At 39.0% G+C, this 17,721-nt stretch overlaps 2 protein-coding genes across 2 annotated transcripts in view; one reads left to right on the forward strand and one right to left on the reverse strand.

Annotated features, from left to right (window-relative positions):
- On the reverse strand, window positions 1-17,069 carry HELQ (helicase, POLQ like). Its single transcript, XM_012573285.5, has 18 exons — window positions 16,795-17,069; window positions 15,697-16,435; window positions 15,175-15,353; window positions 14,762-14,962; window positions 13,648-13,720; window positions 13,042-13,139; window positions 12,373-12,471; window positions 11,546-11,691; window positions 10,628-10,867; window positions 9,820-9,961; window positions 9,422-9,526; window positions 8,691-8,910; window positions 7,804-7,961; window positions 7,348-7,446; window positions 6,888-7,061; window positions 6,270-6,383; window positions 4,488-4,622; window positions 1-3,082 (listed from the first exon to the last, which is right to left on the reverse strand). Exons 1-18 carry the CDS (start codon window positions 16,936-16,938, stop codon window positions 2,996-2,998), a joined length of 3,153 nt encoding a protein of 1,050 aa, XP_012428739.5. The 5' UTR covers window positions 16,939-17,069; the 3' UTR covers window positions 1-2,995.
- MRPS18C (mitochondrial ribosomal protein S18C) overlaps window positions 17,063-17,721 on the forward strand; it is a 2,514-nt gene continuing 1,855 nt past the window's right edge. Inside the window, exons 1-2 of the mRNA XM_030271959.4 lie at window positions 17,063-17,218; window positions 17,338-17,411. Of these exons, the coding sequence (XP_030127819.4) occupies window positions 17,167-17,218; window positions 17,338-17,411 (126 nt within the window). The 5' untranslated portion in view covers window positions 17,063-17,166. The remainder of the gene's footprint in view (window positions 17,219-17,337; window positions 17,412-17,721) is intronic.

Raw genomic sequence — 17,721 nt, forward strand, 5'->3', positions numbered from 1 at the left:
TTTGTAAGAAAAGCATTTAATCAGACATTAATACAAGCAGTATGAAATACATGTACTGCCTTGCCTGATAAGCTTGATTTCAGGAAAATAAGACAAGGTACATATAGCAAAGTTTCAGTGCAAATTAGTGCAGCTTCATTTAATTTCTGATCCTCTCTAAGGTCACAGAGAAAGCCTTAAGGGAATTGCACTCATCCATCAAGGTAGAGCCATCAGGCACAGACTTCATACAGTCTGTGTGAAGAGAACAGCAGAGACAACAATTGCCAATCTCTTTTTCTTTCCAGATCAGCTTTATGCAGATTTAAAACCACTGTCTTGTTTCAAACCAGGTTTTCCTACCATTTTCACAGGAGCTCTGGCATTTGTAGGGAATACTTGACTTTTTTCCTAAATGTGTATCTCATCAAAACCTAATCCCACAGCAGTGCTGGGTGTTACGTCATGTATAGGGTGAGGGTGCATTTAGCAAGTGACAGGAATAGTATTTTTCTGCTGTTCCCCTCTGGTATATAAATACATCAAATGTACACTTTAATTAGCACGCAAGTACAAATAGCATGCAAATAATTGTGACAGATGTTACTGGCCCATTAACTATTCTGTAATATAAATGCAGCAATTAATGGATTATTTCCATAACCTCTGTTATTGCAGTAACTCACTACTTAGAGTGAATAATTTTGTAGTAACTTCCTGGGGTTCTTTCCCCCACCAAATCCACACAAAACTGTACTAAACTTTGGAAAAGCACCATCAAGTACCAATAAACCTATCAGGTAGCTGTGTTTTCTTATGTGGGTGCTACATCTCCTGCTTAGATACGTATTCAGTGTTAGGCTGGAGTGAGCATCATCTGCCTTTTGAATGTAACACAAACCAATAGAGAATTTAATGTTATCTATCATTTGGTCAAAAATAGGTCTTAATTAAAAGGGCAAGGCATTAAGAGACAGACTTACATATAGCCTCAAGTCATGGCAAATATTGCTTCTACCCTTGAGGACCAACTTCACATTTTTTCATGTTTCCAAATCCAGTTGTGCCTTAGGCAGTTAAATATCAGGAACAGGATTCCCCTGTGGCCACTCAGTGTACCAGTGGAAATGAATCACGCTGCCTCTAAAAACTGCTGGTTTTAAATTCCTGACCTGGTTTAATACTGAATGCAGTCAAATATTGCATTTATCCAAACCATGTAAGCCAATATGAAATATCACAAGTATGGGTTTAGAGGCACGTTTATGCCAAATAAAGGCTTATAAAGAATTCAATTGCTACCTATGATTTCCCTAATGCAACAACAGAATGAGCAGTAGAATATTAGCATTTCTATCAGTTTTTCACCATAACCACTTTCTCTCAAGCATTCAACTCCTCACTTATTAAATTATTAAATCCTCACTGGATTTAAAAACCATTCTGTTTATTTCTAGAACCTCAACATAATTAACCTGACTATCAAGCCCCCAGTTTAACTAAGGTTTATCTTACTTTTCCTTTACTGAGAAGAGACCAAATTTTACACAGAAATTCCATGTTTAGGTGTGCCACTACACTGGCTACCATAATTCAAAACTACTTTCATGCCCTCATGAGACCCCACCTGGAACACTGCATCCAGATCCGGCACAAGAAAGCCATGGACGCTGTTGGAGCAGGTTCAGAAGTGGCCATGGAGATGCTCAGAGGGGTGGAATACCTCCGCTACGAACACAGGCTGAGAGAGCTGGGGTTGTTCAGCACAGAGAAGGCTCCAGGTGTTACAACAAATGAGGGAGAGAGACTTTTTAGAGGGGCAGGTAGTGATGGGACAAGACAGAATGGCTTTAAACTAGAAGAAGAGATATTTAGATTGGATATTAGGAAGAAACTCCTTACTGTGAGGGTGATGAAGCACTGGCCCTGGATGCCCAAGGAAGCTGTGGATGTCCCATGCCTTGTGTTCAAGGCCAGGCTGAGTGAGGCTTTCAACAACCTGGCCTAGAGGAAGTGTCCCTGCCCATAGCAGAGGGTTGGAACGAGATGATCTTTAAGATTTCTTCCAACCCAAATCAGTCTATGATTCTGTAATTTAACACACCAGGCTGCCCCAGCTTTCAAGTCTGTCTTAATGTGCAGGCCATTGTCAAGTACTACACACCAGCTCAGAAGTTTACTGTGTCACAACTGAGGAAGGTTCAGGCTATTTTAAGTTCTAAAGTAGGTTCAAAGCTACCTTAATGAAGCTTAACTTTTTGCTGGAGCAAATAGTATTCAGATGCCTTTAAAAATCCCAACTAGGGTGACTGACACATGTCCATCGACTCTCAGAACTCGACAGGGCTTCTCAAATGCCAGTTCTTTAAGAATTCATCTTTATTTAGTCTTCACATTTAAGCAAGAAATTAAAAATATTTTTTAAAAAAGGAAACTTTCTGTTTGGAAGACTGCTTCAAAGGCATCATGTGAAAGAATTATCTCAGGGAATTGCCAGAGGCTGAATATGAATTTGATATTTGCATTTTTAAAAAAGGTTTAAACTAGGCATCCTTTACGATCTCTTGCACAATTCTGGGACAACTTCTTTGTTATGAATTGCAGCTCCTTCCATTAGCTACACTTAGAATACAGAGACTCCTGCAAGCAGGCATTTCTGGGTAGCTCACTCCATGCAGGTATCCTAAAGGGAATATCCAAAGATATTATTTGTCAGTTGTGAGCATAAGCTCCTGGCAGAAATACAAACAGAATAGTCAGTCTGATTCCCAAAGCACTCATAGAGCTATGTCTAAAACCAAGAATGAAGATGATTCTGCCCTATTGATCAAGAAGTTCATAATCCAAACCTTCAAATTAAATCAACTTCTGAATTCAGAACTCACTCAAAATTGTGGTATACAAAAGACATTAAATATTAAATTACATTAAAAATTAAATTACAGCAGCTTTAAACAGGAGAGTTAAAAACTTGAAAATATCTGAATTCTGGATTCATGACTTTTTTTCATGACAGTCAGTGGGTCCCTGGGATATCTGTTGGCACTTTTAAGAGTTCTTCAACTTCTTCCTGTAAAGCCTCAGCTTTCTCACTCAGTAGCATCTACAACAAGAAGAAACAAAGGAACAAAAATTAGAAAACAAATACAAGCATTAGCTATAACTCTTAGACAGATTAAAACACCAATATTTCTTTTCAAACTTGCACCTGGGTCTGTAAACGACTACTGCTGCTGCTCCCAGGACCACAGCAGCTTTGCCTCAAAGAGCTAGCATTTTTTTTGACAATTAAATTTACACCCATATAGAAAGCAGTCACACAAAAATTCATACAGCACACAGATAGTTTTCTGGATTTTGCCATCACATAATACACCAAATTTAAAGAATATGAACAGCTTTGTCTGGAACTGTTAAGGAATATTTTTAATCTTAGACATTAACTTTACATGTTAGAATAATAATTTTAAAGTTGTGCCTGCCAAGCTGACAACTTCTTCCTTTATTTGAAATTTCTTACTACAGCATTTTACACCAGACATACATGACTCCTGATATCAGCAGTTGTTTAATCCACTGCCCTGAACTGTTTGTTGCTGGCATGGAGAAGAACAGGACCCCACACAAGCACTCTCCTAACTTCCCAGTTAGAGAAAACTCCATGAATTTATGAGCTGAGCATGAGAGTAGGGGCAGACTGCTAGTTTTGTCCTTGATGTAGATAAGCAATCTGCATATATCCCTTTCTTTTGGCTCCCACAGCAGCACACTAAAAAAGCATCAAGAAACCTACAACATTATCTGAACATGACCTATTAAAGTACACAACCCCCAAAGTTGGTATGCTTACTTAATGAGAATGTGCAAACCAAAACTTTCTAATTGACTGCCTTATTTTTAAAACTACCACCCATCCTTTTATTCTAGATATTCCCTTATTCCCAAGAGCTTGCTCTTTTAGTAGAATCAAACATGAAGCCAACACCATTGCAACAGCAGACCATGAATGGAGATAGAGAGAGAATACCATCCCTTGATAAAGCACTTTCTGCATTTTTTGTTTAGACACAACTCAGTGTTTGTTATAGAACCTACATATTCAAAATGGAAAAGACAGGAAAGAATAAAAGGGCACGACAAAAGCAACCTAAATAGGTGAAGTCAACCCTGTACCTTGCTAGTTTCCACTTCTACAAACCTAGAAATCCTATTCTTTTGTCACAATTACCACTAGAACTTCTATAAGTCCTGAGATATTGGCAGAACTGAGCATTTCAAGGATCAGATGAGCTGTCAAGCATTTCTGCCCTTTGCTTCCCCTCTGAAAAGAAGCACCACTTGACTGTACACAACAGATTGTTCTTACTACAGATCAGTATTTGGATTGCAAATGTCCACTAATGCCTTTACTAGTAAACTGAATCCTTCCCTTTTAATGTCGTTCAAACATCCACTTTTGACACATTGGAGTTCTGAAGCAGGTTTTTGTAGCTTTGTTTCTAACTCACCTTTGCAGATGAAATTATTTGTTTGGCTTGACGTCGTGACAAGTGCTCAATCATCCTCACCAAAGTTTCTGGATTTGCATAAGCCAAATGTGCTAAAGTTTTGTATCCTGCATTGTAAAGCTGTTTTGCTCGTGCCTGAAAGTATAAAATTGTGTTAGATTATCAGAACAGGAAATAAGAATTACTGGTAATTACTGGTGCCAATCTCTGCACCAATCTCAAACATTTCATTCTGCATATCAATCCAATTCTCTTTTTCTAACATGAATACTCACTGAGATTTTTTATAGCCCAAAAACACAGCTTTGTCACTAAGATTTACCACCCTAGCAATCTTATCCACCTCTTATGAACGCATTTGCCTTTATTTTCTCTGAGCCTAGATGATATGAATGCTGCTGTCTTCTCTTGTTGCCATGTTTTCTTTCATTCACTGTCAACTGATAGGAATGACAGTCCCACATTCTTTGGAGGTGCCTGTCTTGTTTAGCTTCTCAGATTAAAACCGCACTGCCACTAAATTCAATGGTTTTCTGACAAACTGATTCTACAATATGCTGGACAGGCAAGTTAAATTATCTTGCAAAGAGTAGAACCTTGGACTGAAGTTCCACAAGAGCTTTTATTTTAACAGGAGTCTTTGATTCAGAGACTAGTTAAATTTCTTATTTAAAATACATGCAGTCCCAACATGACTTCGCATATTTCTGTAAGGATCTTCTAAATATGTAAATTCTTATTCTGCCTTACTCCCATGAAGTGAAGAATCCTTACCACAAAAGAAACTTGGACTCTGTTTTCCACCGAATTCACAGAATGACTAAGTTGGAAGAGACCTTAAAGATCATCTAGTCCAACCTATGCACTCAACTGAGTGCCACATCTAATCTTTTCTTAAACACATCCGGGGATGGTGACTCCACCACCTCCCTGGGCAGGCCATTCCAGAACTTTATCACCCTTCCTGTAAAAAACTTCTTCCTAATATCCAACCTATGTTTCCCTTGATGCAGCTTGAGACTGTGTCCTCTGATTCTCTCAGTTGTTGCCTCGTGAAAGAGACCAAACCCCACCTGACTACAACCATCTTTGAAGAAGTTGTAGAGAATGATAAGGTCACCTTTGAGTCTCCTTTTCTACGGGCTAAACACGCCCAGCTCCCTCAGCCGTTCCTCACAGGGTTTGTGTTCCAAGCCCCTCTCCAGCCTCGCTGCCTCCTCTGGATGCACTCAAGCATCTCAATGTCCTTCCCAAACTGAGGGGCCCAAACTGGACACAGCACTTGAGGTGTGGCCTCACCAGTGCCAAGTGCAGGGGAAGGGTGACCTCCCTGCCCCTGCTGGCCACACCATTCCTGATACAGGCCAGGATGCCATTGGCCTTCAGTACACTGCTGGCTCATGTTCAGCCAGCTGTCAACCACCAGTACCCCCAGGTCCCTTTCTGCCTGGGCACTGTCCAGCCACAGCCTATAACATTGCAGGGGGTTATTGTGGCCAAAATGCAGAACTCCAATTTCCAACTGAGTATACAGCTAAATTACTGTCCAAATATAGTATTTTCACAGTTGCTGTGGCAGAAGCCAGAAGAAAACCATTGGCTCCAGCTCCCATTTCCTAAACAGATTTCTTTCCCCCGAACCTCCAGACTGTTGTGGAATATCTGCATTATGCTGAATTCCCAGTAACAAATTACTTGGTTTTCCATATACACTTGAAGGGCACGGTAACATTTAGCACACAAGTTAATATCAAAAAGTTTCATTGAGCCATGTTTACTGACCTCTAGAACCCCTGCTACCTCCATAAGAGGGATGAGTTCTGTCTTAACACAGTATGTCAACTGCTTCGTAAGCTCTGTCAGCAAGGCTTTATAAACCCAGAATTCTTCCAATTCCTGCAGAGACAAAGATTGCTAAAAATCAGCTCCAAAGTTCTTTATTTGGGAAATATGACTGACAAAACTCTACTAAGGCAAAAAGTATCTATTTGTATTTTAGATAGAGGAAGCACTATTATTTCTCTAAGTCATCCTTCCAGAGAGCTGCAGACGTGTATTCAGCATTCTTCAGCTGAACATCCCAAAGCTGATGTTCAGGATAAGCAATGCATTATTTCAGTTGTTTCACCAACAGCACTGGCAGTGATCAACGCCCTGTACAACTTGTATATTTTCACATTCTCAGTGCATAAAGCTTGCTTTTACTATCAGAAATGTCATTGCATAAGCATGCTTTGCTCAACAGAAAAAAAAACACAGAACATGAAAGGTGAAGAAACATTTTTGCACAGGAAAGGTGAAATACCACACCCGTATTCAGTTCTGAAGTAAGATAACAAAACTCCAGATTTTGCAAAACCAAGCCACAAAAAATCTATTTACATTCTTTTAACACAGTACCTCACAGAAATGTAGGAGGCAGGATGCAAAGGAGGCAGCAGAATTGAGGAGATTCTGCACATATCCCCGGGACAAGTTAAATTTCTCTGAAACACTCCAAATATTGGTCTCTTTCAGTAGAGTATAAAGCACAAATGTCAGGTAGAACCTGTTCACCACAGCGTGGTCCACATTCTAGGAATAAGACAAGCTAGAATTCAGAGCCAGTATAACACTGCAGATGCTCTGTTAGTACTACAAGGGAAATCTTTTCATCTCTACTCCCTTTACAACTTTAAAACATTTCTATATTACACACAAAGACATTAGAAACATTAAGAAAACTAATCAATGAGATTAAAAGAACTTTAATAATCAGAACAGCAATAAACAACACTAGCAGTAAAATAATCTGAAATTTGCAAATAATCAAATGAAATGACTGAACTGTTATCTTAGGTATGACAAATTGTCAGCTTACCTTTCTGATGGTTTGACCAGAAGCCATTTTTGTAATAAAGCTTTCAGGTACTCCCACAATATCTGCTACTTTTTGCTCTGCTGCACTTAGCTGGTGGAACTAAAACAAAATTTTAAAGAATTTCCAGATATTTAGTCCTTTCAATATTATAGAAAACACAAGTACATTTTCACAGTGCAACAATGTTTTTCAATATCTCTATAGAATCAGTAGAGTAGTACTATAGTCACCAGTCACAGGCAGCTCTGAAGCTTCTTTGCCTACTTGTCTGAATTGTCTATAACTGTCCATCTCTGAATGCTTCATTTTAACAGAATTAAACAGATTTTAGTGCTCTCCAAGTAAAAAAAAAATAGCATATTTACCATCAGATTGTTATCCCACTTCAAACCCACTGCAAATTTAATACAGAGGATTACTGAATGCCTCAATGCATGTTTGCTAGCAATTTCTAACCTGTCTCAAGTATATCATCCAATCTGGGCTACAGGTAGAAGTCATATCATAGGGAGTTGACAGATATAGGAGATGAAGACTGCTCTCGAGAACCAGCCCCTCCAAACCCTTTTTCAATTCTCTGTACAGAATATTGCAGTACGCCAAGTCTATTGAACCTAGAATAGGCACACAGGGTAAGAATAAGCACAATTATAACCAGGCACACAGAGTTAAATGAAGTACATTTTAACATAGAATCAGTATTGTCCTTACCTTCCACAAAAGCTAGCAATGCCATCTGAACTGGAGAGAAATATCTGTGACCTGAATTACTGTTCTAACCTAACATGAGTAGTAAAGCAAAGCTGAGGAAAGGCAACCACCTGTTTCCATGTATGTTTATTCTGTGTGGTTTTAGAGTGCTTGTGAAATGTCTTGGCTTTACTGAAATCCCACAATAATTTTGTAGATTGAAGGAACCCTTCAGACGTATCCTATTTCAACTACATTCCATACCCTAAAATCTTTATGATACAACAGGAAAGCAGAACTTCCTGATATATTTTTTTAAAATTACAATCGGTCTACATGTCGCATGCTCCCTTTCCCTCTTCAGCTTTCCAATAAATCCTTCTGTTTACAATAATCTGTTCATAACAATTAATTATAAAACAAGGTCATGAGACACTTTGATTACAACTACTAAATCAAATATTTAAGTGATTTTTTAAGGGGTACAGTTCTGGTTTTGTTCCCAGTGGGATCAATATTATCACACTTCATTCACATCACATTCAGTCATGTGCTACTTCACGCCCATTTTCAGTCTACATCATGTAGTAAAACTCTTTCTCAACAACTTATTTTTCATTGCAGTTTAATAATAAGAATTAAAAAAGCCTTACCCTTATATGTAGCTTTACCCAAGGGTGTGATTGTCAGTGTAGATTTGGAATTGTGGTCCTTCTCAGATATTCTTCCTTTTAGGAGTCCTTTTTCTATTAGATTTTCCAGCCCATCTTTAATTATTTCTGAGAAGCTCTTCTCTTTAGACAGCAGCTGCTGCTGAACACCCAGCAATGTACAACACATAAAATTGTCCACTTCCTTATGGGTAACTGCTATCTGCACCATTTTGGGAAATAATTAGCATATTTAAAGTTATAACTTCACATGTTTAATAAGACATAGGAAAAAAATTACTGAATAAAGAGCAAACTTGTGTTTCTGTAGAAATACATCCCAACAAATAAAATGACAGATTCTCGGTGGTAGATCTGATGGACTGCTCGTCATCTGCTCTATTATTCTAGCTACTGCATCATGTTAACTTGTTTCCACTGTTTCTATTTGTATTTTGAATCAATTATCAGAAATATAAATATTAATATTCTATCATATAATAACATAGATATAATTTTGCTTTTACACATAAGGTGATTGTTGTGTTGTATGATTACTTATTGAGTTAAATGAGAAGATCTAATCAGATAAGGACAAAAATTTGATTAAAGCTTTTCTGAACTTGCAAGCCTGAATGTTTAAGCAGTTTGATTTTTTCTACAGAATCAACAGGTGACATTTTCTTGGCATTTCTAAGCACTTAAGTTACTCACAGAGAAGAGTTAACTGATACCTTCAGTCCAACCAAAGACAACAACAGGCTCTGGATTCCCTTGGTCAACTCCAGCAGAAGATTGCTGTAGCAATTCTCCAAAGGACTGTGAACTAAATCCTGAACCTAAAAGGGGCAAGGAATATATTAGTACAGAGGACTATTCATGCATTAATTTTATACTTTCAAAAAATCAAACTGATATGCATGAGTCATCTTATAAAGAAAATAAGGGTAAACATCAAAAGTTTACAGTTCCCATCTGAAAACAAGCCACATAAAGGCAGTTTAAAGGTATTATTACATAAATCAAATACTTACAACTTTAAGAGGTGAACAAAAATTTAGCTTGGCTCCTCCTGTTTATTCCACCATCTTAACCCAGCAATTTAAATTACCAACAGCTTTGTAAAAATTACCAAGTGTTTGTCTTTTTCTTGCACTATGAGAATACTTTCTCCAGCACTGTCAATGCCAGCTCGACCAGCTCTGCCCGTCATTTGTTTATACTGGCTCTTCTTAAGGAAGTCATTGCCAACATAAGGAGCTCTGAGAATCACCCTGCAAAGAAGTTTTGAATAAGTTATGCTTTATATTCAAATTACTAAAGCAGCAATAAAATGTTACAAATTCAAATTAGTTCTTTATATGTGCCCTTTACCTCGTAACTAATAAAAATCAAATGCACCTCTTTGGACAGATGTGTAAATCAATTGTAAAGCATTAAACTATTTAAGGTGTATTAAATGTGCACACAGAAGTGGATTCTTAGCAAACAATCCTTGGTCACACAGAGTACAGAAGCCCTATCATCAGAACTTGCATATGAAAAGGTAACACAATTTTGTTTTAAAACATTTCAACTGCAACTCCTTAGAAAAGGTTTATTTTATCATTTAAACACTATTCTTAGGAGTGTATCTAAAGAAACCACTGTTCTTTTGAATAACACTACTAAACACTTTTCAATTTATTAAACTTTCTTTAATCCATCTACATAAGTGCTCTTCAGTGATATACTCTGAGATACTTCCTACTGATTCACATTTCCTACAAGAATACTGCAGTCTTGTGTCCCAAATTGAACACAACATCCATTATATTTCCAATTCGCTGGTAAAAGCACAAATACAGTTTAAATAGCACTGAAATTTCCAACTTATTAAAGAATTTTTTATTTTTACAAAGCAAAAATCAATGCAAAAACTAAATGCTTTGGCTCCTAACCTTCTAGCTGGTAGGTTCACTCCAGCAGCTAGAGTGGCTGTGCAAGCAAGCAGACAAAGGATACCCGCAGAATAAGCTTCCTCGATGGCTTTTCGTTCATCATTTGTAAGGCCACTGTGGTGATAAGCAATACCAAAAGGGATTGTTTGCTTCAAAACAGGACAGACAGTTCCATTTCCAATACTCTTTAGGTTCTTGATGAGATCTTGTTTTTCTTTCTCCTTGTGAGCTCTAAATTCTCTTAGAGGAAGAAAAGCATTTCTTTAGACTTTAGACCAATCATTAAATAAAAGAAAATAAAACCAAGAGACATGCTTACTGTCTACTTCTGTTCATCATTCATTTCTCTAACATCTAAGTTGGAGAAATAGTTATTTCCAGTAACTTTGAAACAGCAATATGCAGGAGGCTGATATAGTTGCAATAGAACCTTTCTTGTTAGGAAACACAGGAACAGAAGAGATAAAATACTAGCTGCTTTAGATTTTACAACTCAGTTTTCCCAAGTGGGAATGGGAACAGAGATATTCAACTGACTACCAAAGTACATGACCAAATACCAGGGTATAGAGAAAAATGTTTGTTTTCTAAGCTTCGAGAAACCAGTGCCAAAGAGACACAAAGTTAGATTAATATAGTATGTTTCTCCTTCTTTTCTTTAATGTTTTTCCTCTGACAATCATCTTTTTCAACTGTTTTGGAATAAAAGTAAGAACTTTAAAAAAAGCTTTTCTTTATTAAGCCTTTTGCAATTTGCTATCACTTATGCAGTTAGCAACTTTATATGACTCCACATTCAAAGCATTTACTTCTAATCCCCCGTGAAAAACACTCGCAAACTAAATTACAATAAACTCTATGCTGTAAGCAATTATTTCACATATAATTAAAAAAAAAAAAAGAAAGATAGAAACTTACTTCTTGAGGTACTTGCACACCATTGAAGCCACATTTTCACAATTCTTTTTAGTGGGACAAAAGATTAGGCAGGAATATTTAGGAATAACTTCAGTAACCAGTGCAATGATGTGGTCAGGATCTGCTTTCTCTAGATTACTAGAATACTGTAATAAGCACAGATTGACAAATATTTAAACCTAGGAATTAAGTCATAACCTGAATATTCAACACTTGTTCTCAACCATTGCTTGAATACTCCCAATGGATTTAATGTGACATAATTCCAAGAAGTTGTAGCATAAGCTTTTCTCCCAATCCTCACTTGAAAAACATCTAACTTAAGGGATACATGGATATGCAAATCAAATTCTTTGCTTTTTCCCTTAATACTTCATTTTCTTTTAGCAACACCTGAGATACTGGCAGTCTACCATTAGACACATTTTCCTTTGTAAAGGCTGAAATTAATCCCTACAAGGCAGTAGTAAGCTGGCAATATCCCCAAAAGGTGTCTTTCAGTTTTGTCTGAGAGTGATGAACTGTTGAGATAATCTACCGCTGAACATAAAATATTGAGTATCTAGAATATTCAAACACATTACTTTTTGCATGTCAAAATACTGAAGAAATCTCTACCTTGAGGAGTCAAAAAGAAGCTCAAATCAAATTAAGCATTCAGTATTTTAAGGCTGTTTTTTTCATTCCCAAAGCCTACCACTTCTTTCTCATGGGTACTACAAATAAATGAACATGTTAATTTCTCTAGTAAAAGGTCTGTAAGCGAATCAGTGTAAAATAATGCATTTCACAACAGTTCTAAGAAGCTATAAGCACTTTGTTTTTACCTTGAAATTAAGGAGACGTGAAAAAGCAAATCCATTTTGTGTTTTGCTGTCAACTGCATAAATGGTGTCTCGTATCTTTATGTATTCCTTTAATTCTACCTAGTAAGATAGAAACCACAAGGAGAAACTTTAGTTAAATTACTCAGTTTTCTCTAAAGCTATTGATGATGTATAGCTACAGCTTTTCTCTAAGCATCACAGGTCACATACATACTTGCACATAAGCACACATCTTAGAATTTTTAAGAGAACTTAATTGTTTTAATAATTTGCCTTGATAAAGCATGGAATCATAATGAAGAATGCCAAAATTGTATCCCATTAACTACTTATAAACCATGCTGTCCTCACAGCATACAAGAACCAGCAGTACAGATTCCAGTTACACCAAATGGAATATAGTGATTCATCACAGTAGCTGTCATTTAGGAATTGCTTAAGTTAAAATGAAACAAATGCCTTAGCACAGCAGTATAAACGTTATTGCATTTGTGTATTTAGAAGTGCATGGTGCTATTTACTGTACTGTTAGCAATTAGAGAGCAATAGCAGGCCTTATATTATACTGTGCAATTAAGCACCAAAGCTGTGATACAATTCTAAACAGATTTACTATGATTTTAAAGGCAAATATCTGCTTTACTAGTTCCTGGTATCTTGTATACAGACCGGTCTAAAATTATTAGTGTAGTACTCTGCTTGCAGGAACTTCTGCAGGTCTCCAACATTATTTAATGTTGCACTCATGCCAATGATCTGTGTCTTTTCTGTAAAACAGAAGTTGAGATGAATTTATTGTCACATTACCAATTTTTAACATTTCTGTTTAGTATTTAAGTAATGAGACTCCTTCTTCACTATCAATCTTTTCAAAATGCCAAAGTAGCAGGTTTGAAGGGAGAGGCCACTACTAAAGAAATACTAACTAGGAAATAATACTAAGTCACAAAATTCTAACTGAGACTTAAATGTGAAAAAAAAAAAAAAAAAGAAAGGCATTTAATTGGATGCCTAAAGGGCTCCTACACAGAAATGGAAGACATTTGACAATACTCAGGATTTCACAGAGAAATATTAAAAGAGCTTCAAAAACACCCTAACATCATTAGAGGGTCAATTAACACTTCAATGAGTAAACACTGTTAATACATGGAGTCATGCCATGTTTTTCAAAGGCAGCCAAAACAGCACAAATCCAGAAAGTGAGTGTGTGACTTCTCTCAGAGATGCCACAACTACAAAAAGTTAATGACATTAACTGTAGCCATGACTTACTACTCGTGTAAAGAATTTTTGCCAGAGTAATTTCCAGTACTGCTCCACGGCTTCCTGCCCCAAGCATATGCAGCTGCAGACAGAAAAGAAAAAGTAAAGGCAAGAATGCTAATAAGTTGAGAGTATTTCTAAAAAAACCTCCAAAATATATAGACATAAAGAAATATTACATAAGTGTTTGTGTTGGACTTCCTAAAGATGTCCCTTGTGTAAATTTGGATTGTTAAGTTCAGATGTATTACCTTGCTTAAAAAGCATTTAAGAATCACAGAAAGGCAGGCTCATGGGCAAATGTAGACAACAAGATTTACCTTCCATTTAACTAGACCACAACTGACACAAACAGTTAACTCCTGACAGTAAACAGTGTGGAGATCTTTGTATTCACCAGTCTGAGGCAATTTTAAACAAAACTTGGTTTAAACAAGACTTAAAGTAAAAACATTCCTACCAGCCAGCTTCTAGAAAAAACAGAAGTTAGTGCTTCAGCTGCCTTTCGTTTAGAAGGTACAGTGCTAAAGCATAGTCAGTCAGCCTGATGAATTCCAGGAATTAAAACCCCCATCAGATGTTACACACCTTACTCAACCCCGCAATCACCCCTTGGTAGCACAACTCAGCCCCACCACTGCAACTGGCAATTCTCACAGACAAATATTACTTTGTATTTTTCTCTTTTATCAGTGTTTCACTGGTCATTAATACCAGACACGAAGTTGCATGGCTTCACGTCTACGAGTTAAGGTGTAGGCTTCATAAAGTACATTCCATACAATTAAAATGATTTATGCTTTTTTTGCAACCCATTAGAGACTTCTAAATGACAAGTAGTTACGCAGGAATTCACCATCAACCACTACCACAGTAGATCTCTCAATATAAATCTATTACTCTGAAATAGCAATAAATGCCGCATTAAAAATAAAAAAAAAAACAAGTTTCAAAATTATAGAATTATGTGCCAATTCAGAACACAGAAAATAAAAGTAATTTTCATTATGAATACTCTAAGCAAAACCAAGCAGGCAAAGAACTGCTCCTTCCTAAATAATTGCTTATTAGAACCCTAAAAGAAACATGCATCTGATAAATCGGAGTACATCTTGTGGCCTACCTCATCTACCACAACCAGGCCAAGGTCACAGATTCTTTCTGTTTCAATTAAGGAGTTCACCAGAGCATGTCCTTTTTCTATAGTAGCAATATAAAGAGATTTTTTTACTCTCCTTTTGATTGGTGGAAATCTTCCTTTACTTCCTGCATATTCTTCAACCAGGAAACCCAATTCTATCCCAAAACTTGATAAACCCCTAACCTATAAAAGAAAAATCAATTAGAGAACAAATTCATGCTCATTGTGGATTTCAGAGCTGCCTCAACAAATCAACATAAAACCAACCCACACCACAATCAGCTGCTGGAATTAGTGAAACATAGCTAAGAATATCTATTCCAGCTACAAAATTGAAGCATCTACACATATAATGTATATCACAGGAAGCAGTACCAGAAATACTGTATCCAGACCTTTTCTTGGACAATGGCAACATATGGCAGGATCATCAGAACATCCTTCTGCCTGCAGAGTAATTCTTGAAGAATTATTATTTCAGCTACAAGAGTTTTTCCACCACTGGTTGGCAATGAATATATCAAGTTCTTCCTTTGCTGTAGGGATTCTAACATTAAGCAATCATGCTGCCACTCTGCAAAATGAAAATGGAACTATTAGCAACCCCAGGGGCATGTTAGTTTATACAAAAATGCCTGTGTTTCATTCAGAAACTCTCAGCCTTTGAGAGTTTTTCCTCAAAAAAGCACTTAAAGCTTTCAGTGATGGTAACTTCCAAAGTATTCTGTAATCCAAATGAATAGATACCATCCATCTAAAACACCAAAATAGTCACTTCCTAAAACAGGACAACTACTTTCCAACACAGTTCATGTTAAGCATTACCTTAAATATTTTTATAGTATAATGGGTGAAACAGACAATACTCCATTAGCAGCTCTTTTTTTTTTTTCCCAACAGACCATTGATTACACTACCATAAAGTGTTTCAATCCCTCGAAGTTGTCTGAATAAATCTTTAACCTTGCTAGGTAATCCATAAAAAGGGCCTATATCAAGAGAAGATGATTCAATAGCTTTCCTAGCCACAAAAATCTCTTCAGATAAAACAGCTTCTTTGAGCTGCTTGGTCTTGGAGACCTGCAGAGTCTGGGCTCTGGCATTTCCAGTCATAGCATTTTTTAGGTGATCTTTGAGACTCTCAGATTTAAATAAAACACACTTGGAGTCTGAGGAAGTGTCAGTAGGTCTGTTCCTGTGTTCAGCACCAGGATAAAAAGACAATGGGTCTCTGGTTTTGTGTGAGAAAGAATTCACACATTCATCCCTCCCTTTTGAGATTGGAGATGTTCTAGAAGCAGAAGAAAGTTCATCCATTTTTTCAAAACACAGAAGTTGTGACGATGGCAAGTCATCTAAAGTAGACTCCATTAATTCTTGATTGCCATCAGCTGGGTCACTGTCACACATTTGGCAGGCACTCTCTTTATCACTTTTGAGGACAACCACATTTTGTGAAGCAGAGAAGTTATCTTGCTCCTTCTGGTGAACTCCTGACTGAAGGTTCCCAAGTACGATCTCTCCAGCTGTTTTCACATCTATATTTTTATCCTGCAGGTATTTGTGTTCAATATCAGCCACTTGAGCTATCAATGAATCGTTTCCACAAAAGCTGTCATAGTCACCAAACATATCCTCCTCGCTATCGTTATCGCACTGCAAAAACAAAAAGGGAGTTACGGACACCCTGAGGCAACACCACAGAAGGCAGAATAACTAGCAGAGCGCAAACATCAGAGCCAAGTCACCTAAGTCTGCCCCAACTTAACACAAAAGTATTTTGTGTGATGTCGACTGTGAGGAAAACTCAGCTTAGGTTCTGAAGGAATGCCTTAACGAAGTGAAACAGATAACCTACAAGTAGGAGGATACGTGCGCACGCAAATTATAGAGATAGGTTTTTTTAAAGTTAAAGCCAAAGGGCGGCACACAAAGTCGGCCCTTCCCGACACATGCCATCCTCCCAGGCGGAGCTCCCCGGCTCGCCACCATCCCCGGAACCCGCCATCCCCTACCGGCTCCTCCGCCGGGGGCCCCTCGCCATCAGAACTCGGCCTCTTGCGAGCCACCGGCGAGCTGGCGGCGACGGGCTGCACTGGGGCCCGGCTCCGCTTGCTGGAGCGGCTCTTCCTGCGCACGGCGAGCTTGGGCTCCGCCATGGCGGGGGCACGGCGGGGGCACCGTGGGGGCACCGTCAGGGCACCGTCAGGGCACGGCCGGACCCGCCGGGCCGGCCCCCGCAGGCGCGGCCGCCATGGCGGGAGCGGCACTGCCGCCAACACCCCGCCGGGGCAGCACGTGACCGGCTGTGGCCAATCGTCTGTCCCAGCCGGGCAGGCCGCGCTGCTATTGGCCGGCGGGCGGCAGGGAGGCGCGGTGCGGGTGTCATGGCGGCGCGGGCCGTGGCGGCGCGGAGGAGCTGGCCGCGCTTGGCTCTCGGTGCGTCCCTGCCGCTCCCCCTCTGTCTCCAGCGGCTGCGGGGTGTTCGCGTGTGTGCCGCGCCGTCGCTAACCTTGTCGCTGACCTTGTCGCTGACCTTGTCGCTCTCTCCCTTGCAGCGAAGCTGTGGGCGCGGCCGCGCCGCCTGCAGCATGAAGGACAGCCTGAGGGGCAGCCTGAGCGCTCGGACCAGGTGAGGCTTCCCCGGCCTGTCCCGCCCTGCTGTCCCGCTGCTCCCCCGCCGCAGGACAGTAGCGGTGCTGGAAACGCTTGTGCTGGTCGCTGTGTAGCTCGGGGCTCATCAGACCGCGAGGACGGGGCGTCGTCAGGCGCTGGAAGTTAAGGCCCCACGGATCTGTATTCCAGCATCTTAACTAGAGCCTGTTAAACGTGGCGTCTCAGTGGCTCAGACGTGCAGTCAGCGACAAGAAAAGGACCAGTGGCCATAAACTAAAAGCACAAGAAGTTTCACCTCAGCATGAGGAAAAACTTCTTTACACTGA

Source organism: Taeniopygia guttata, chromosome 4, assembly GCF_048771995.1.
Source record: "Taeniopygia guttata chromosome 4, bTaeGut7.mat, whole genome shotgun sequence".
NCBI lineage: Eukaryota > Metazoa > Chordata > Aves > Passeriformes > Estrildidae > Taeniopygia > Taeniopygia guttata.

Bases quoted from the DNA above. Each gene is read 5' to 3' on its own strand.
- HELQ (XM_012573285.5), bottom strand. From the start codon at position 16,938: ATGGCGGAGCCCAAGCTCGCCGTGCGCAGGAAGAGCCGCTCCAGCAAG. The intron at 9,962-10,627 runs GTTAGGAGCCAA...ACTTCTTTGCAG, and splicing joins GTGAACCTACCAGCTAGAAG to GGTGATTCTCAGAGCTCCTT. The intron at 7,062-7,347 runs GTAAGCTGACAA...TCTTATTCCTAG, and splicing joins CTGGTCAAACCATCAGAAAG to AATGTGGACCACGCTGTGGT.